The 22,084-nt window shown below is 42.0% G+C and overlaps 1 protein-coding gene across 1 annotated transcript in view; it reads left to right on the forward strand.

Annotated features, from left to right (window-relative positions):
- MTMR12 (myotubularin related protein 12) overlaps positions 1-20,553 on the forward strand; it is a 39,601-nt gene extending 19,048 nt beyond the window's left edge. The window contains exons 7-16 of the mRNA XM_035100356.2: positions 1,445-1,568; positions 3,592-3,667; positions 4,337-4,443; positions 5,855-5,979; positions 6,636-6,714; positions 7,912-7,982; positions 14,807-14,979; positions 15,391-15,558; positions 16,738-16,899; positions 17,856-20,553. Coding sequence (XP_034956247.2) covers positions 1,445-1,568; positions 3,592-3,667; positions 4,337-4,443; positions 5,855-5,979; positions 6,636-6,714; positions 7,912-7,982; positions 14,807-14,979; positions 15,391-15,558; positions 16,738-16,899; positions 17,856-18,425 — 1,655 coding nt within the window. The 3' untranslated portion in view covers positions 18,426-20,553. The remainder of the gene's footprint in view (positions 1-1,444; positions 1,569-3,591; positions 3,668-4,336; positions 4,444-5,854; positions 5,980-6,635; positions 6,715-7,911; positions 7,983-14,806; positions 14,980-15,390; positions 15,559-16,737; positions 16,900-17,855) is intronic.
- The last annotated feature ends 1,531 nt before the right edge of the window (positions 20,554-22,084 follow it).

Raw genomic sequence — 22,084 nt, forward strand, 5'->3', positions numbered from 1 at the left:
TATGATAACTTGGCACTATGTTAAGTCTTTGCCCACAGTTTTTTTCCAAGACTGAAGAATGACTATATTGGAATTGAAAACATACCCCATACCTGCCTTAATTTACCTTGAAAACATTCTGTATTAAGCTGTAGCTCTAGTGCCAGTTTTCTTCCTAGCCAGAGTGGGTTCCATGATATTGTCACAAAGTTGAAGCAGAAAGGGCAGTGCTTCCTGGCTATGAATAGGTGAATCTCTTAGCCTGTTTTTCAGACCACTCCCAAAATGACAAAACAAAGTTATTTATGGTGATGTGCAGCTACCCGTTAAATGCTTCCCCCTCCGCATTTTGGCTAAGCTCTAGCAATATTTTAATCCAGTGGGCCCCTTGGTATATACACCCTGTCTGTAGAAACATTGTGAATGAGAAGGAAGGAGAAATTTTTTTAATCGGTTGGTATTCTAAGGGCAGCTTCTCCCTTTTCGTAGAAATATTTCCTGCATGATTTGAGTATGCCTATGATTGGTCTTCATTAATATTGCTAGTGTCCCACTGTGTGAAGGCAAAGTAGCTCCCTCATTGGTGTGTTTATGGCAAAATAAACACCTTGCACTTCATGAATGAAACTATATATATATATACTCTATCCCACATTGGGATTATTTGGGTGTAGGAAAAAGTTGGATGTGAAACAATGAGATACAGTTATGCGGTCACTTCCCAGACTGCTGGTATGCTAGTGTTTGACATCCGATAGCCATGTGTTTGCATATAATTCTTATCGCTAGACTGTCTTGGTATAGTGCAATTTTTCAACGTGTGCTTGATTATTTCTCATAACTGGCATTGATGTACTTACAGCTGCACTTAGAATTGTTTGACGCTGTATTTTGTACTTCCACTGCTCTTTATGGAAATTCATCAAAAGTTTATAACCAGCTAATTAGATCTGTGTTGTGGATGTATTGGTCTGAATTGAGACTACTGCTTTAAATAGCATATTCTGTATGTGCTTAAAATCCTTCATTTTTAAACTTGAATTCCTGCTTGTGATGCTTTTACAGACCGTGTTGCAAATGTGCACATTTGCACCTGAATTTTTGGCAGTTTCCTTTCTAGGATGCCTCTTTTGTGGCACTCCAAGCTATTCCTGAAGCTTACCTGAGTTCAAAAAGCAGTTTGAGGATATTGAAAGCAATTCAAAGAGGGAAAAGGGTTGAAATAGCAATTTCATTTTAAACTGCCAAGTTTGTGTGAAAGTTTCTCGCTTTGGGTTACGGGTGTAGTCTCTAGGTCAAATCAATAGCTTTGTGTAAATATGCTGAAATGCTAATTTCTCCATTGAAATCATAAAACTAAATTCAGCCAGTCCTGTAGGTAAACTTTCTAGTTTCTTGCTAAAAACACCCCAAATGTAAGTTTTTATGTTAGATTGGTTAGAACTAACAAATTATATTTTTACAGAAAAAAAGGATCAAACGGTGATGTTTGATTCAATTAAAGACTGGCGTCAGGAACTGGAACGGACCAAAGGAAACCTGAAATTCAAAGCAGTGAGTGACAATGAAAACTACAGTGTTTCTAAAAAGTAAGTATAGCTCATATACTATTGCTATTGAACAAATTAACAAATGTAAACTGGTTTCTTTTATTTCTGTTCTCTAACGCTGTGAACAGATTAATTTGAATAGCAAGCTTTGGGAATTTATTATTCTCTTAAGGTGTTTGCAGTTGTTAACAATGATTAGGTTATTCAAACAAAGGTTCCCATAAATATAGCATTTCCCTTTTTATGATAACTTTTATAGTTTTCAATTTCAATCCAATAATAGCCTCATTATAACAATACCAATTTATAATACAATTATTAATACAAATAGTTCAAATACTGAATTATATAATTTAGATAAGGTGCCCCCCATGTGCTAGAATTGATGGCTTATTTGCTTTATTTCTGCGTTCCAAAATCTTATTAATTTCTATTACATTCTGGTCAAAATGATCCTTATACAACAATTGCAATATTAATAACTTCTATTTGTGTTGACACGTTAAATGATTTATAAAACCACAAGTGAGAAACGCAAACTATATCCTTGTTCTTCCTGTGTGTAGCAATTATTCTGTCTGTGGTGTTTCTTCCTGTCCTTGTAAGATGTTATGTCTTCCTTTCCCCTGGTTGTTGCTGTTATCCATCATGCCTAGTTAGCAATGTAGTTATGCAGTCCTAGAAGCAAAACTCGGGTTTCTAGGTAGGAGCTTGAAAGCTAGAACCTGCAAGATAGCTTTTTTAAAAAAGCTACTTATTCCATCCACAGGGCTAGCAAGACAAACATAGCTAAGTGCCCTCAATATGTGGATTAGGCAATAGTGTTTGTAGGAAGTGTTTGGACCGAGGGATGTTTTGGACAGGCTAGACATGCACAAAAGGGCTGATAATCTGCTTGAGTCAGAATGGAACCAGACTGGTTGGTACCTAAAATAAAAACGGTGGCAGAATAGATTGTAAACTGATTCATGTAGGAAAATGAAAAGGGAGTTGAGGAGCGTCAGGTTCAGCTTAAATCTCGGGGATGAGAATGTTGGTCCAGTAGGGAGAGTGGTTGCAGTAGGCCAGTGATGGGCAACCGTTTGAGCTTGGTGTGTCAAAATTCGCCAAAAAAACTGAGCATAACTCAGGTGGTGTCACTTCAAGAAAAAACCCATAATTTCATGATATTTATAGTTTAAATAACAAAACTGTATAATTGTAATATATAACTGTATTTAATAAACAAAAAACTAATTATTTAACCAAACCAAACCAAAAAACTCTTATTTATCACAAAGTGCCCAGAGTTGTTGAGCTTTTTGGGGGGAGCTGCTGACCAAAGTTTTGGAGGTTTTTTTGGGGGTGCCCCAAAGCTGCTGCACTTTTTTGGGGGGGGGGGAAGAGAACAGAAATAAATGACGAATAATACCTTTGCTGGAACTAACACGCAGCACCGACATAGCCTGCCAAAGCGCCAAAAAACCCAGCACAGAACAGGTTTAAAAAATTAACGCTGTTACACCCAATCATCGTCTGCCAAAGCACCAGAAAAAACAGCACAGAAAGGGTTAAAAAACCAATCTTTGGCTAGCAGCAGCAGCAACAACATCAACAAAAAAGGATCCAGGTTTTAACAGCGGAGACAAGCTGTAGCGTGAGGAGGAGCGGGAGAACAAATGGGAGTGTCATAGGTTCGCCATCACTGCAGTAGGCATTAGAAGTGCAGGCAGAGGTGATAGCAATTTATATAGACCAAAGTTCCTTAAGTGCAGGTGACATTTGGGGAGAGAATGTGTATAAATGTTTATATTCTAATGCTAGAAACCTAGGAGGCAAGCTGGAGCATGTCGTTTTAAGGGACGACATACATACAGGGGGTGTATCACCTGGAGGAATGGGGAGAGCTATTAGATAGCTTGTCTCTGGATACAAACTCTGTAGTGGAGTGTGCAACATGGTGCCCTCCAAATATTGTTTGCCTCTGGTTCCTATTTTGAGAACTTTTAAAAAACTGTACAGTTCCCGTGGTGTTCCACATCATAAGTGCAAATTGCTGTTGACTTTTAATTAATGTTTTCAGGTTGCCAGCATACTTCGTTGTTCCCATGTCTGTCTCTGAAGAGGACCTTTTGGAATATCAAGGAAGAGGAATTCCAGTGAGTATATTCTTAGTCAAGAATTAAAGAAGACATGTATGGGAATGAAGTGAACTTTACACAGGGTGTGTTTAGGACTTGTTGCGGCACAGCTGAAGAATCTGAGTAATATAGCAAATGAGTGCAGTTTAAGAACAGAAGCGGAGCAAGAAAGGAGGCAGTTTTGTACTACTGAACATTGGGACATGTAATTTGTGTGACGTTAATTTCTATCTATTCAAATAAGGATAAATGTTGGCATCACAGAATTCAGAATGAAATTTCTATACATTCTGTGAGTGAAGTCGGAGAATCTTCCATGGTTTGGAGAACTGGAAGTGGAGCCTCGGGCTTTGCACACTCCTACTTGAGTAATGTAAAAAAAAAAAGTGGCTTCCCTCAAACCAGACTTGGAGACTGATTCAACCTATGTCTTGTACAAACATGAAAATGAGTAGGCAGAAAGCACGTGAGCTAGAGGTTATCATATGATCATCTAACCTAACTCATGATGTTTAAAAATGATTGCAGTTTATTATTGGCAGTCCTTAAGAAAACTAAATGTAATGCAGAAATGCTGTAGTGATGTAATATTCACTCTTGACATGCTGTTGTATGGTGCAATTACTTTATAACAAAATGAATGCCCCTTGGGTAATATTTACTGATGAGAATAAACATGTGTTGCAGATTTGGTGTTGGTCTTGCCACAATGCTGCTGCTCTCCTCAAGATGTATACTCTGCCCAAAGAACAAGATGACAACGCTCTACAAACACAGAAAAGCTTCTTAGAGGAGTCAGTAGCTTCTTCCATTTTTAGGTGTCAGTGAGGATCTTCTCATCAGGCTTTATTCCACTCCTACTTTATATGCATTTTACAAACATTTGGCTATGACTATGTTCATTGTGCGATTACCACAAGGGGGATGTGAACTGCAGGTCCCCCCCTTAATGTTGACTGACTTATGCAGTACAAGTGATTGTTTGCCATAAATGGCTGTTAATGTTGTTGTTTATACATTCTTCAATGCATCCTGGACAAAAGAAAATAATGCACTTGCTAACCTAAAGCACAGTGATGAAATTCCCAAAGAGCAGTGAGCATCTGACTGCCAGCAGCTATGGGGCTTGTCTGGAAGTACAGGTCTAAATAAACAAACAAAGCCTGTATCACTTTGTCTTCACCATTGGTTCTGTAAGCATCCCTGGAGCTTTTGGAGGAGGAAGATTATAAACCAGGCATAGGCAACCTTGGCTCTCCAGATGTTTTGGAACTACAACTCCCATGATCCCTAGCTAACAGGGCCAGTGGTTAGGGATCATGGGAGTTGTAGTTCCAAAACATCTGGAGAGCCAAGGTTGCCTATGCCTGTTATAAACATAAGGTAAAGGGCCCCCTGACCATCAGGTCCAGTCGTGTCCGACTCTGGGGTTGCGGCGCTCATCTCGCTCTATAGGCCGAGGGAGCCGGCGTTTGTCCGCAGACAGCTTCCGGGTCATGTGGCCAGCATGACAAAGCTGCTTCTGGCGAACCAGAGCAGTGCATGGAAACGCCGTTTACCTTCCCCCCGGAGCGGTCCCTATTTATCTACTTGCACTTTGATGTGCTTTCAAACTGCTAGGTGGGCAGGAACTGGGACCGAGCAACGGGAGCTCACCCCGTTGCAGGGATTCGAACCGCCGACCTTCTGATCAGCAAGCCCTAGACTCTGTGGTTTAACCCACAGCACCACCTGGGTCCCAACATATAAACATATAAAACACCAGTGCCATTATAAAAATTAGAAGTAGAAGAGCTCAAGTAAATCTAGCATTGTTGCTCCTATCTAGAACTGAAATAGGTAACTTGTGGCCCTCCAGGTGCTGTTGGAGTACAACCACCCATCAGCCCCAACCAGCACCGCTGACGGTCAGGGGTGATGGAAGTTGTAGCACAACATCTTATTGAGGACCACAGGTTCTTTACCCCAGTTCTAGAGTGAAAAAAACCAATCAATAAGGCTGTGTTGTTGTTGTTTTACCAAAGTAATTGCATAAAAACTGTGTTCTTGCTGACTTGTCTTTGCCACTCATGTCATAGCTGATCTTATACTCTGAACCCTAGGAAATTGACATGTAAGAAATTGGATTGTAAACTTCCTTGCTTTTTAATTTTAAAATTGTCGCTATTAAGCCATTTTAATCATAAGTTTTAAAATGTTCTTCAGTATGTATAAGACACTTGATAACCCTCCTTATGAAGCCATGAAAGTTGATGTCCTGTCAAGTAGTCTTCCATCTCTGCAAGAGATCCAAATTGCATACACCAGATTTAAACAGCTGTTTCTAATAGGTAAGTGGAAACTATATTGAGGGCACTATAGAAGAATATCCTATCTAGACTTGCTTAAAGCAAAAAAAAAAAAAGCTTTTTCTCTAGTAACCACCCCACTGGCTGAAGAAGTCCCCATTTGAAATTTGTAACTAAACTTGTATGCTGCTTTTCTGATACATGAAGGAAGTGCTGAGAGGAGTTAGCTGTTTGCAAATGTGTGAACTCGTGTAGTATGTGTAAAGCCCAGGGATCAACAGTTCTACAGCACTAAGAACCATAAAAAATAGCACTTTACAAAAGATAGCCACGTCTAACTTCACTACACTTACACCTATCTTCTGCTTCTGATACTACTGACCACCATATGTTTTTCCATTCTGTTCTCTCCTTGTTCCATCCTATCCCTCTTGAGTTCAAGGAGTTTCTGTGATAACTTTCCACTTGCTGTCAGTGTGAGACATTTGGTTCCAGTGCTCTACTACCTATTCGTTTGAGCTGCTCTATTGTACTGATGACTTACTGCTCTGCTTCATGTTTTTTCCAGCGGGTGCAAACGTAACAGTCAATACATATCTCAAATATCATTGTGCCTTTTGAAATCTTCTGTTCTATTGATGTAAAGTACTTGAGTTGCCACCAGAAATAACTAAAAACAATTTCTCTTCTTTTTACAGATAATAGTACAGACTTCTGGGATACTGATGTGAAATGGTTTTCATTATTGGAGAGTACAAATTGGCTAGAAATCGTAAGGTTGGTGAAACCCTGCTTCAACTGTAGTGCATCTTAAAAAGTTAATGCCGTAATAAGCTAGCAATGCCAAACTTAATCTGAATTTGCTCCAAGATGTAATCACCTGTATAAGATCAAACAATAACACCATGACTTTATGGACTTCATATCATAAGGCCTTCCATTTAAGTTAATGTGACAATTTTGTTCCATTCATGTAGCAGAGTCTGACAGTTAATGTTTCCACCTCAATTCCCTCTACAGCAGCATTAAGGGTCAGAGTTGGTCCCCTTTCATATTAGAACACATAATTTTAGTTTTCAAGGATGAGTCTTCAGGCACATAACAAACACATTTCCTTTACTTATTACAGGAAAGAAAGCATAAAAACTTTGTAAAATACTAGCATTACAAATCTAAAATATTGATCATTGATGCAGAGCTGAGAAACTCTAATTAAATCATTATCGCCTGAATCAGCAAGGCTAGAATTGGGCAGCAAAGTGATGTGAGCTTCCCAAATGAAAAAGTGAGGGGTGCTCAAAGGATTTATACCCAGTATTTCCTTTGAAGCAGACAGGTTAGAATTTTTTCCCTCCTTTATCAAAGAAAAACAAGACTACATTCTACAAAATAGCCAACTTAATGAAAAGGCTTGATAACTCGTATGCACCAAATGCGCTGGATCTTCTTTAATAATGTTAGTAATGTGTTTACTATTGGCAAACAAAATGTTAGTAACATCTAATAAAACTACATCAAATATAAAGAATTGTTATTTTTGAAAAGCGTATCTGGATAGAATTGACACATATATTGCCAAAACCTAAATAATACAGGCGTGTTTGGCTAAAATACTAACTGTATCAATGTTAAAAATAGCATTTGTTGTGAACACAGCTTGTTTCACTAAGCTATAAAGGTGGATTGATTAAGTCAGGCCAATTCAACAGGAGACATGAGGTTATTGGTTTAGTGTAGGAAATAAGGGGTACTGATATACCAGTCTGGTATGTAAGTCTGTAGCCCTTTTTAGAAGGATGTTAGAAAAATGGAAAAATGCTCTTTATTCCTCTTTTTAAAAATGTTTAATTCTGTTCCATTGTGGTGAGAAAAATCTGCTATAGGGCCTGTTTATTGTGTCTGGAATCAGCCAAAATGGGTGCAGATGTGGGAGATGCTCGTCAGTTGTGCTAAAGCATTGTATTCATGTTCTAGGAGATTTCTGGGGAAAGCGGTAGAGATTATTGATTTGCTAGAAGCAGAGAATACTAATGTTCTCCTTATAGGTAAGTTGTGTACATCCTTCTTTCCAGTGTGCCTTCCACATAGCTGCTCTGCTTCTAAGTAGCTGAATTATAGAGTAGTTCTCAAACATATGTGAAGAAAGGAGTTGAATTTCATGAACTGCATTCTATATTTAGAGTTGCCCTGGAATTATTACAAGTTGTAGGGTTGGACAGTAGCTATGCTGCTGTTACAGTCCCTTCTCTAGTTGACACCTGACACATAGCCTTGGCTGGCAAGGGGATTATTCAAAGAGGAAGAGTTCAATAATTTAAGGTCTACAGCTGAGTATACTTTATATGTTAAATGTATTCAGAAGATCGTAAGTGAGGGCTTTTGAGCCTTACTCTGCAGTATGCTTTGGAGCACAATCAAGCCAAAGCTGAGAATTGAAGGACCACTGACTTCAGTGGTAGATGGTTTCTTGTTGAAATTAATAAAACAAAAACCTTAGCTTTGGATGGCACCCAGATTTATTTGCAGGTCTTCTCGTGAAGCTCCACTGTAGGTGCTTGGGCATTAATTTGCTATAAGCAGTTTGAAGATCTCATGGCGACTTCCTCCCCACCAAAAGAGAACAGATCAAAATAGTCTCAGAGGGAGCCCAGAGTACAGTGGTACCTCGGTTTACGAACACCTCGGTTTATGAACTTTCGGTTTACGAACTATCCTAACCCGGAAGTTAGTAAACCGATGTGCCGGAGGTCTACTGAGCATTCCGATGCCTTTGGGGAGGCCGGGCCTTCGCTCCGATGCCTCCTGGAGGCCCGCAGCGAAGGCCCGGCCTCCCCGAAGGCATCGGAGCAAAGTCCAAACCTCCCCAAAGGCATCGGAGCGTCTGATACCTTTGGGGAGGCTGGGGCTTCGCTCCGATGCCTTTGCGGAGGCCGGGGAGCGTTTCCGCGACTGGGCTGCAGCCGCGAAAGCGGTCCCCGGCCTCCGCAAAGGCATCAGAGCGAAGCCCCAGCCTCCGGAAGGCATCGGAGCCGGGACTTCGCTCCTATGCCTTTGCGGAGGCCGGGGAGCGTTTCTGCGACTGGGCTGTGCAGCCGCGAAAGCAGTCCTCGGCAACTGGAAGCCGGGGATCGCTTTCGCGGCTGCACAGCCCAGTCGCGGAAACGCTCCCCGGCCTCCGGAAGGCATCGGAGCGAAGTCCCGGCTCCGATGCCTTCCGGAGGCTGGGGCTTCGCTCCGATGCCTTTGCGGAGGCCGGGGACCACTTTCGCGGCTGCAGCCCAGTCGCGGAAACGCTCCCCGGCCTCCGCGAAGGCATCGGAGCAAAGAACGGATTAATCAACTTCCCATTACTTTCAATGGGAAAGTTCACTTCGGTTTACGAACACTTCGGTTTATGAACAGACTTCTGGAACCAATTGTGTTCGTAAACTGAGGTTCCACTGTATGCTCACTTCCCAAAATAGTTGTTCACAACCAATTGTTTTGGTGCTTGCAGCTTATTCTATGGGCATTGTAGTTGAAGTTTACTTTGAAGTACCTAGCATGGGCTGTCAAATGGGCATGCAAAATGCTTAATTTCCACAGTGCATGTGCTGATTTTGCAGATCCTTGTGGGAGGAGAGTGTATTTCACATTGGAATGACACACTTTGTATAAAGCTTTACAACACAGTGCATTACAAGTTTGCTTATGTTTGGTAATCTTTTCTAGAAGTTGATTCAGTTGTTTTGACGGTTAGATTATTTATTAAACTCCTAGGATTTCTGGATATTGTACAAGGTTAAGAAAACAGTCCTCGCCTGCTGGCTTATAATGTAATAAACTTGATGCAAAAGAGATGGGATAAAAATGAAGAACAAACTCTGGCAGTATTTTTGTTGCATTAAATGTCTGGCCAGGTGGTATGGCTACTGAAGGAGCTGGTTCTGTGTAAGGAAGGGCTTTGGCAATTACCCTAAGCCAAGGGATTGTAGATGGCCTGCTGCCTTTCCTCCCCTTTGCTGCAGCCAGGTGGAACAACTGCTAATTCATAAGTCTCGTGACACACAATTCAAACCACAACCCTAACTCCTATTAATGTTCTAGTTGCAGGTAGGTAGCCATGTTGGTCTGACGTGTGCATATATCTGAAGAAGTGTGCATGCACACAAAAGCTCATACCAATGACAAACATAGTTGGTCTCTAAGGTGCTACTGGAAGGAATTTTTTTTATTTTGTTCCTATTAATGTTGACTGAGCATAATGTCTGTGGCAGTATATCTCAAGTCTAGTTTAGACAGAAGGAATTAATGGTAGGGAGGAAATGCATGTTTCCATGGCGTGATACAAACTCTGGTAAGTGACCAAGAGGCCATTGGTTGTTTTCAGAGATGGCTTTGGGCTATTGAAAAGTGCTTTTGCTTTTGTGAGGCAAGGTAGTTGATTCTCACTGATACCCCTATCTCTTTTGTATCATAACCCCCAAAGGTGCATTTTAAGGGGTGTGGGAGGGGCTGCACTAGGTAGAAAAGTCTGAAAATTTGTGTGCCTGAGGTCACACATGCAGAAGTGTTTTCCACTAGCCTATATCTACCATTCATGGTCTTTGCCAGCTCTTTTCCTAGATACAGGTAGGTACCGTGTTTCCCCTTTTTTAAGACGTAATCATAAAGTAAGCCATGGCAGGATTTTTACACATTTGCGAAATATAAGACATACCCCGAAAATAAGGCATACCTCCATGCCCTGCGGAGCGAGACCGCCGAGCGCCCCAGCCAGCCAGCGGGACTCAGAACGTCGGCTGCGGCAGCAGCAGGAGGCCTGACGGCTCGGTGCCTGGAGCCAGAACCGGCGGCTGCAGCGTGGAGCGTGCCAAGTTATCCGCAGCACCAAACGGTTGGAGCGCCCTGCCGGGCTGGGCGACCACCCCAGCCAGCGGCCTCCGCCTGGCCCAGCCGAGGAGACCTGCCTCCCCGCCACCCAGAACCGGCAGCTGCAGCGTGGAGCGCACCGAGCGCTTGGAGCGCTCTGTCGGGCCGGGCGGAGTGCCTGAGCCAGCGGCCTCCGCCTGGCCCCGCCGAGGAGACCTGCCTCCCCGCTGCCCAGAACCGACGGCTGCAGCGCCGAGCGCTTGGAGCGCCGAACACTTGGAGCGCCGGCCGGGCGGAGCACCTAAGCCAGCGGCCTCCGCCTGGCCGAGCCGAGGAGACCTGCCTCCCCGCCACCCAGAATCGGCAGCTGCAGCGTGGAGCGCTCCAGAGCACCGAGCGCTTGGAGCGCTCTGTCGGGCCGGGCGGAGCGCCTGAGCCAGCAGCCTCCGCCTGGCCCGGCCAAGGAGGCCTGCCTCCCCGCTGCCTGAAACTGGCGGCTGCAGCATGGAGCGCGCCGAGCGCTCCGCAACGCCAAGTACTTAGAGCGCCTTGCCGGGCCGGGCGGAGAGCCTGAGCCTGTGGCCTCCGGATCGGCAGAAATCAGGGGACTGGGTGGGAGGGCGACTGCAGCATCCGGAGGGCTGGGGGGTTGCTCTAGGACTTCTCTCCCTCCCTCCTTCTCCGTCTCTTTCCCCTCTCATCAGACACTGCATCTGCATTGGGGTAACTTGATGGTAGAATTTGGGCTAGATGACAGGTAATTTTTTTTAAAAAAGACACCCCACCGAAAATAAGACACCCTGTGTTTTTTTGAGAAAAAAAGTTATAATACGGTGTCTTAAAAAAGGGGAAACACGGTAGCTGTGTTGGTCTGCCATAGTCGAAACAAATACTTCATTTGTGTATCTGAAGAAGTGTGCATGCACATGAAAGCTCATACCAATAACAAACTTGGTCTCTAAGGTGCTACTGGAAGGATTTTCTTTTCCTAGAGTCTTGCTGGAATGAGTCATTTATTAAGCAGCTAAGATTTCAAAGAGCGAGCTTTGATTCACTAAATGCCTTAGGGCAATCCTATAATCATTCAACTCGGTAAGGTTTATGTTTTGACTAAACATGCATAGGATTGAGTTGTAGGTCTTACTATTTCTCACCAGTTCATTTACATTAAAGTGTAACATGTAAAGCAGAATTAAGCACTCCTTGAACTATACTAAAGAGCTTGCATGCAAAAATCCCTGTAGGATTTTTTTTACTTCTCAGGTTCAAAGGTGGTTTTCCATGTAGCAGTTCGTGAGATCAGGGTCACATTGTTCTACAGAGTCTGCAGTTTTCAGCCTCGTGGCAGGTGGCGAGAACTGTGCAGGCAGAGCAACATTGCTCCACTGCCTCCTGAACTGTTGCTGCCAGTTCCTGAGAGGGAGAGCTGCAAGGTGAAGGAGCTCAGCACAGTCTGGTGGCAGGAGTATTGAACTGGCTCCTCAACTGTGCTGAGCTTTTTTCTCCTCTCCCATTTCGGGAACCAGCAGTGACGCTCAGTATTTCGGAGGCAGGTTGAGCAGTGCTGCCCCACTGCTGCTGGCCAGTCCTTTCCACTGAAAAGCCCACCTGCAGCCCCTGGATAAATAAAATGGTGCTTCTTAGGGATCCAAGTTTGCTCTAGCTCTACAAACCATGTTGAGTGAAATTATGGTTTATGGGGAAACACTACTTGCCTTAGTTTCCTCATATTTTATCTGTTCTTCCCTGGAAGATTTTTGTACCAATAATTTGAGGTATATATGTCATGCCCTGAAAAAATGGGACAAGCCCTCTCTGTAAGTGGTCACTGGACTTTCATTGGGTTGATGCTTCATTTCCTGATAGTAGTGTAACTCGGAGGTTTTAAACCTTTTTGATTCCATGGCTGCCTTGACCAACTACACTCTCTCTCTGGCACCCCGTGGGGGCTCTGGCAGTCTCTCACCCTTTTTCAAACACCCTCCCTTGTGGAGTGTTTCCTCATCCTTCTCTTCTCTTCACTCTCCATGGGACTCCTCTGAACAGCCGCTGCTGCTGCCCCTGATCTCTGAGCTGCCCTCCCTGCCCCAAAGAGAGTTGCCTCCCAGAGGTACCATTCGCCTGAGAAGCTTGTAGTCAGGGCTACTGCAACAAACAGCCACACAAGCCTTTGGGAGGCAGAGATGCAAGAGGGCACCAGAGGAGGGGGGAAAGGAAAGAGGGACAGAGGCCATTGTTGCCCGCGGCACCCCTGACCATCATTCAAGACACCCTAGGGTGCTATGGCACACTGGTTGAAAATCATTGGTGTAACTACTTTTAGAGGAAACAGAATAAGCACCCTTGTAGAAGTTGGGTCTGTAAATCTTTGATAGATGTATGCATGCCTTTGGGGTCTTTACTGCGGCTTTTTACTAAGTAACCTTACATCCTGAAATGTGGGCTTAGTTGGAAAAATCACTTTAGCATATTACTCTGAGATTTATTTTGGCTGGACACCTGCATCTTCCCTCTGTCTCATCTCCTTATTTTCCTTCTTTCAGTGAAGACCCTGTTTTCTGCTGTCCCATTTTTCTCCACCTGTGAGTAGAGTACTGTTGGCTAGCCTACAGATGGGTAGATTAGGGAGGCTGGCATTTAGCACTGTGGCTAATGGGTAATTGTGCCATTCAGCTAGGGCTGGGAACATTCATCCTGTCTACATTTTTAAGCAAACCAACTCCCCAACAATTAAGTGCATTGACGTAATTATCACTCTTCTCTGAATTTTGCAACAGTTATTGGCTTAAAGATTGCAGTAAAATGCCCACTTTGGGATAAAACGTATTTAGAAATGCATGCATTGAGATAAAATATGTATTTAAATACATATTTAGCACACTTAAACTTTGGATTATTTCACAAACAGGCTAGAACAGACTTATGTATGAACACATGAAATACTGACACAGGCCAGAAATAGACTGATTCACCCACCCCTACACTCATCAAGCTCAAAACTGGCTACTTTTAAGTAGCTTTCTCTTTGGTGAAAACGTTATGCAATCTTTCCAAACTTGCCTCTTCAATCCTGCATCCTGCACACAGTCGTGTTCTTTCCACATGCAGCATTTAGTATCTTGTACGAGGTTCTTCAGCTTTGTGTTATGAAATCTTACTGTGATCTGTGGTGCTGGGGTTTGCCTTGACCACTGTGAAATAGTTTCTGTGTGCTGCTTTGGGAATCTATATCCCTAGTTGACATAATCAAGAATGAAAGGGAAGCATCTGAAATTTGTTCTAGTGAATATGAAATTTCACCCAAAGTACTCTGTTTCTGAGAAAGCAATACAGGGATCCTTCCACTTATGCATGATCAACTCATGTGCAACCCATGTATATGGGCAGTGATGGGGAATAAATAATTTGATTTATACCGGGAAATGGATGGAGAGAACTGGAGAGTCCATGTGGCTCGTGAGGAGACCCTTCCCGGAGCCAACTTCAGTGAAGGTGGAGAAGAGACTGGAGAGTCCATGTGGCTCGTGAGGAGCTGCTCAGCCTCCTCGCCTAACAGCTGATGTGTGGGGTAGTGCAGCACCACTTTTCCGCATGTCTTCCAGCCTCCAGCTGCCCCCAGAGTTCCAGTTCCAGTTGTGGATATTTTGGGTACAGTATTTTTATTTGGATTGGGGAAGAGATCAGCAGACAGGACACATAAAGGGTGCTCCCCACTTATGTGATTTTCACGTGTGTGGAGCGCCTGTTCTTTGGTCACTACTACTACATCTAGTCACACTATGCTACACTATGCTATTCTTGGTCAGTTTGTTGTAAAAGGTCTCTTATTAGAAAGGTGCGGAGTTGGGGGGGGGGGTTCAGTAAACCCCATTTGTCAAGAATCCTGAAGTGGCCAATACTTCCTTGTAGGCACCAGGTTTTGAGTAGGAACTGTTAATTTACGCAATTTATATAGTTCAAGTGTTTATAAAAGGATTTGTCATGTCTCAAATTTTTCCATTTCTTTTTTACTCTTCAGAAGAGAATGCTTCTGACCTGTGTTGTGTAATCTCCTGCCTGGTTCAAGTTATGATGGATGCACACTGCAGAACTAAGCTGGGATTTCAGAGTCTGATTCAAAAAGAATGGATCATGGGAGGACATGCTTTCCTGGATCGGTGTAACCATCTGAGGCAAACTGATAGAGAGGAGGTATGACAAAATTAAATTCTTGAAGTCGTTGAGCAAAACCATATCCTCTAGGATGGTATTAAAGGGGGAAGGCTGAAAACCATAATGGAAATACTGCATTCAGCTATTCAACTGTAACAACTTAGTATGTTTTTGAAGTAACTTAATTTGGACTTTAGCAAAAATGATAGTACAGTATAGTGGAACTCTGTACCTTAAGAGCCCTAAATAAGGAGCCGGCTTATGTAACGTGGCCTTTAGAAACTCTTCAAAAATGGGTATTTAAAAAATAACTCATCCCCTCATTGACAAAGGTCAATGAGGAAAGGGTATCAAATGGAATACCCCCTTGGGTAGGTTCAGTCTTGGTGAACTCAGTGCATCACATACCCCATGTAATCTATCGCATGTCTTGCTTGTTTTTCCTTTTAGGCACCACTTTTCTTGTTGTTCTTGGATTGTGTATGGCAGTTGGTTCAACAGTATTCACCAGCCTTTGAGTTTACAGAGACTTACCTAACTGTCTTGTCAGATAGTCTGTACATACCAATATTTAGCACCTTCTTCTTCAATTCTCCGCATCAAAGAGACACTACCACGGTATGAACACTGGGGGCTGTGGGGAATTACAGATGGGTTGTCTTGGTGTAGCTGAATTCTCTTTGGATTTATGAGAGCAGTACAATCAAGTGCCAATAAAAGCCTTGCTTTTATAATGTACGAATGCAAGTGTATTTGTTTGTTTCTGTGTATAACCCATTCTAAAAATGGTATATGGAGTTGTGCAGCGTGCTGAATCACTGCCGCTTTCTGCTGGAAACCTTTTCACCCATTCTCTGGTTTCTGATACCTCGCCAGACATTGCTCACATACTTTCAACCCTCTTTGCAGCCATGAAGGTTACTCTTCATATAAAAAAGAGAACTAAAGTGTTGGAGTCTGTGCAGACACAGTCTAGTATCTGTCTTGTATTGCAGAGACGTCAGTATGATTGAAGCAAACTACCTTCGATCCTACCCAGAGGAGGACCCCCATTCACTCCTTCAGTGCCTTCATGAGCTATAGGAATCCTGAGAGTGTCACTTCTCAAGGATGGATGTGAACAATATACCTTGAAAGTTGTTCCTCTGCCACAGTTTCAAAAGAATTAAAATCTAACTGAGTCCTTCTTTGGAGGAAGGTTATACTTGAGGAGTGCAATATTACCACTGAAGCCTTTAAAAACCAATGGCTGAAGAATTTATTTTGTACATATCCACCCTTTTCCTTCTCACATTATTTGAGTTAGCATGGGATTCCAAGGTAGTCTCCCATCCTGACTGACCAGAGCTGCTTAACTTTAAATGAAAGGGAAGCTTTTAATGTTTAACAGACCATTGTATTTTAATATTTTGTTGGAAGCCGCCCAGAGGAGCTGGGGAAACCAAGCCAGATGGGTGGGATATAAATTATAAATTATTATTATTACTATTATTATTATTATTATTATTATTATTACCCATGACTATGTCATATGCCTTCAGACCATGCCCTGGATCAAGTGGATGTTCTGTGTGGCTAGAATAGGTGTACAGATATGCTTGGTACTGTGAAGTTACACAATGCCATGTTAAGAAATATGTTCAAATCCTGCCAAGTCTACGCAGACCAGAGAGGCGGTTGGGGGAGCTGAAATTGCTGAAGTAAAGATGTTACTTGCAGTAAAGAGCTAGTGTGAACTGAGGCTTATTAGAAATACATTCATCGCCATTCTAATTCTCCTCTGTTTTTCTTTGATAGTATGGAGGAACCCTTAATACAGAAGGCATCAAACTTAGTTATCTTCAAGTTTGGGACTGGTCTGTGCAGTTTGAACCTGAGGCACAAGCCTTGCTGAATAATCCTCTTTATGCTGAGAAGCCAAAACAAGAAAAGAGTCAGAAAAAACCTACAGGATTCAAGGTAAGGTGTCCAACTCTTATCCTCAAAACTATCATTTTTCTGCCTTACATAAATAAACAGTGGCTGATGACTTGTGTCACTCACTGTTCAGTTAAGGTAGAACATGTGGATTTCTGCAAATAGTTTTCTCAGTGCCAATATCAAAAGCAAGGTTTACAGCTTATCTTGCTGCATTATTTTCAGCGTCAGATATTTCGATCATTGCCATGATTTGCTGCCTTAATTGATTGCTATGAGTTGACCATATAAAGCTAAGTAAAATAGTGTTAACATATGATTACTGAATCACATGTCATTTTCTGGTCTTTGGGATTAATTTTGAAATTAACCCATAACAAAAAAACTTAAAATGCAAACAGTTATTTAATTAAAAAGTATACATCAGTATATTTTGTATGTGCCGTCAAATATTTTTTCATTTGAGAACCAAGGCCTATAGAGCGAGATGAGCGCACAACTCCAGAGTCGTCTGCGACTAACGGTCAGGAGTACCTTTACCTTTTAAGGGATTTGCAGTCTTAAGCATGCTAGGTGAATTCTTTCACAATTTGATGGGAAAGGATATAATCCTTTTTTGAACGACAACTGTTTTGCTGAGCAGATTTAGGCAGTTTTTCAATAACTTGTAAAAACTTTCAAAGATGTGGCTAATTATGGGGCAGTGTCTTGACTTACTGACCCATTAAATGTTTTTGTTGGTTGACTAAATTTAATTCTAATTTCATTTCTCTCTCAAAACACTATCTCAGTTGAGAAGAGATGGTTAATATTCTCAGCAACTTTCTTACCTGACTGAGTAATGTGCTGTGTTATAGCTGCTTAGCTGTTTTTTTTTATTATCAAAACACTGGTAAGATGTAGGCTATGATAGCTGTTAAAATGTAACTTAAATACTTAAATCTGTCTTAAACTAAACTATTGCCTATGTTCGTCTTTTTTTTTTTTTTTACAAAAAGCATCAACGGCAGCTTTCCTTACCATTGACACAAACTAAACCGTCCCCTAAAAGAGGGTTTTTTAAGGAAGAAACGGACCAGTTAATAAAAAACCTCCTTGGCAAAAGGATCTGCAGGCTGATAACATCTGCTGACGAACTGCATAATACCTCCAGAGAATTTTATGAGAGTTGGCATTCCAAACCTGCTGATCTCCATGGAATCCTGCTGCCACGCTTAGATGGACCAGAAATCAAAGTGTGGGCGCAGAGATATTTGCGATGGATCCCTGAAGCTCAGCTGCCTAGTGGTGGGACAGTTGCCACTGCAACAAAAGTCTTGAATGTGATGGAGGATGTGCAAGGTTTGCAGAAGCAAATGGAAGAACACAGCCAGATTATCTCAGAGGAGGGCGCTGCAGCAGAGTCTCCCTTCCAGAGAAATCCTGCTCGCCTGTCTTCTTTATTTCCATTTGCTGGGCTTCAAAGACATTCCCTCAAACCAGTATTACCTACAAGCACCAGGAAAGATTTGGAAGATGAGGACTTGGCTAGGAGAGATGATGAGTATGTTGATTTAGGGGGTGTTTGATGTGAGGCTTATGCTCACAAACAGAAATGAAAGTACTGGAACACTTCTCTCCAAACATAAAATTGGTTTCCTGACCGTGGCTTTCCCTTCTGCCCAATGAAGCTTTTAGCATATGAAGATTTCCTCACTTGAGCACCGGCAATATTTTCTACTCGAGTTTTGATCAAGCATTTTAATTAGTTCTTTCCATAAGCATGGGAGATACATATCTGTGTTGCATAGGGCCCAGTTGAAAAATAAAGTAAAATACAAATTAGTTGCTCAATCATGGAAAGAGTTAAGGTGTTGGGGCACTCTCAAAATCATAATAAACTACTTGTTGGAACATGAAGGGGTGGTGGTCTCAGAAATATCCACCAGAATTAAAAAATGTCCTAGCCAGGTAAGGCACATCTTATAATGCATAGAAAAACATGTGCTGTATGAATGACACCCCCCAGCGTTTCTAAGAATCAGGTGCCATGTTTTGTTTGTTTTTAATGAACTTGACAGGTTCATACCTGCTTTTTTAAAACTCCCAACTAGAGAAATACTAGGTGTTTCTCTCATTCATCCTACTTGTTCTGATCATCATGATTGCAGAATAATAGTTCATTGTTGTATCTTAATAAGTGTTTTAGTTTTCACTAACTTAAGGTAACAATCTCTTGTGCCAGTCTTTTGTTTCCATCATGTTATTATCCTGCTGCCTTGGTGCGTGACGTATGGAACACACACTATCAAGTACAGGATGGTGTAGAACTTAAAAGACTGCAATAAGCCAGACTTTTCTTCCAGATTGCATAGGGTGCTCATGTTGATCTTCCCCACTAGCGCCAGTAGCTTGCACTGAATCACAAGTCCTTACTTTAGGAAAGGCAACTAAAGAGCTATATTCAGCTTTGAAACTTTATTTGCCATCCAGTACTACTATTTTATATAAACATGACATTAAAGCTAGCTATGAACGTAAAGTTCCTGCATTGGAGTTGAATTGCTGGATTTTGTCACAACAGTACCTCAGTTATAAAAGCCATATGAAAACTGCTTATTAAGTTTTGTCTGCCTATACCAAGCAGATAATTCAACTCTGAAATAGAGGCTTTGAGAAGTCAAGAGGGTAAAGTCTTAATGTACATAAATCCAGAAGTAGCCCACAAGATAGAATTGGCTCTCAATCCCTTCCTTCCTTGGAGGGCTGGAGCTTCATGGATATGACAGTGCACAAGTGGTTATTGTACTAGCCCAATGAGATTCTAGGTACAATTTTAAAGCATTTCCTTGGAGTATATCCCAGTGTGCTATACCTGCTTGTTTTTTTAAGTTGTATTGGGAGTTAAGATTAGACTTCCAAAAGAGTGGATAATGAATTGGTGTAAATCAGGGTAGCTAGCCTGTGGCTCTCCAGATGTCACTGGAGTCCAAATCTCATCAGCCTAAGCTGTGGATGATGGGAGTTGTAGACAACATCTGGAGAGTCACTTAGAGCTACCCTGGTATAGATGAATGCCAAATGGAAACCTCAGAATCTATGTTGCCTTATGCATTTTGCTACTGTAAGCTCCTTGAGCTTTCAGTATTCTTAAAACACAATAATTCTATTTGTATATGAGCCTTCCGAAAGCTAGCATTGCACATTGTTTCTTCAAATTTATTTAGCATTTATACAGGAGTTTCTCTCCAATTAGTACAGGCTGTACATTTTATAGCTACTTGATTATGATTTTGAGTTCACTTTGGGTGAAAAACACTAACGATGGAAAGGTTGTTTTTTTAAAAAGCATTTCCTTTGACAGCTATACAGTTGTAATATATTGGTCGTGGAAATGTATTTATATTTAAGCTGTCAAATATTGTGTATATAGGAAACTCATGGATATGGAGGGATTTTTATAATGGCTTATGGAACTGCTCCACTCTAATAGGAATGAGTATGGTATTGATACGATCAGAACACACCACTGTGGATGGAAACATTTAATTCACTATCTGAATTTTCTGGTATTCTGTTTTATACCTCCCAGTTTTACACTGAATACAAGCTTAGTGTTAATAGTACTAAAGGAAGAAAAAACCCTCTTCCTGTTTACTTTAATGGACTATTTGGACAAATGTATTTGTTTAATAAAGTGTACTTTTACTATTTTAACTTGAAAAGTGTCTTTGTCAATCTCAATTATTAAGCTGTTTGCATCATCTAGTACAGGGTTTTCCCAACTTGGGTCTCCAGCAGTTTTTGGACTACAATTCCCATCACCCTCGGCCACTGATCCTGATAACTAGGGATGATGGGAGTTGTAGTTTAGAAACAGCTGGAGACACAATTTGGAGAAACCCTGGCTCTAGTGTTTTACGGTACTAATGGAAGCAGTAACCTTACCATTGGTTTCAGAATTCCTGATAATCAACAGCAGAAGTGCAGATCCATACAAAACTTGCCTTATACGTAGTCATACCTTTGAATGCATGTAACCCACCGCCATGTACAGCAGGGATGGAGAGCCTGTAGCCTTCCAGATGTTGGACCACAATTTGTTCTATGCTGGCAGCCCAGGTCCCCTGATCTACAGGCCTCAACAGTCACATGTGGCACTTCCGCCAGGCAACCATGATTTATTATTTCATTTTTGTACTCTGCCCTTCTTCTGAACAGGAGCACAGAACAGCTAATGCACACAGTACTATGAAACGATGTTTAAAAGCCACAACAATTGAAAAGAACTTTTCAACACAGCCACAGTAATCAGCTTAGCAGACATCTGCTTCAAATCCTTTTTATTTTCTAGCTTGCTCCCGAATATTTATAATGTGTCTTGTGCCACTGTCCTACTAGTCACACCAACTGGATGATGAGCAAAAATGAGACCAAGGCCTCCTAACGTGGAAGCTGCAGAAGTGAGTGGGGACCATCCCAGCAGCTTGCAGAAATCTGGACCTACCATTTGAAGGAAGGCTGGGGGGGGCACTGGAAGCATGTCCCCCACCTCTTTACATCAGGGAAGGAAAAGCTCCTGCAGCCTCTGCTCAGCAATGGGGCTGCTAGTACCCTCCCTTTCTGAAGAAAAGGTGTTTGTTGGGAGGTTTTTCTGTTGAGGTGTTTGCTCCCAACCAGCAGGACTTTTCAATTGGCCAGCCATGGCTTTGACTTTGTAGCTTGCTGCATTCAACGGACAGCCACTTTTTCTCTCTAGGTCACAGCACCACCACTGAAATTTTAAATTCTACTCTACTTTGTAACTGGCTCAGGGCAGAGCTCTGCCCATTTGCCGGCTGTCACACAAGTCTCTGCTTTGCTTATGTCATCTCAGTCTTTGTTCTCTGCTATGGGGATCTCATGAACACAGGAAGCGGAATCCAGGTATTAAGAGTGACTTCTTTTAACTCTCCAAAGATTCATTAAATTCTAACATTTCCCTAAATTCATAGATTTAGTAAATTGGGCACCCCCAACTCGTATCAATAGAAATAAGGATTTGGAAATAAAGGTCACTTTAAGTACAGTGTTACAAGACCTAACTCACCAGCCTCCTGTTATATTGACATGAAGTAAGAGCTGATTTTGTAAAAGCTGAGGTGGATTGGCTTAGTTTGGAATATATATTTATTGTAACCTCTTCTGAGTCTATGTCACATGGGAGGAAACTAAACCTAAACAACCACCTATGTTTTTGGTGGTTCTC

Source organism: Zootoca vivipara, chromosome 11, assembly GCF_963506605.1.
Source record: "Zootoca vivipara chromosome 11, rZooViv1.1, whole genome shotgun sequence".
In the NCBI taxonomy this organism is placed as follows: Eukaryota; Metazoa; Chordata; class Lepidosauria; order Squamata; family Lacertidae; genus Zootoca; species Zootoca vivipara.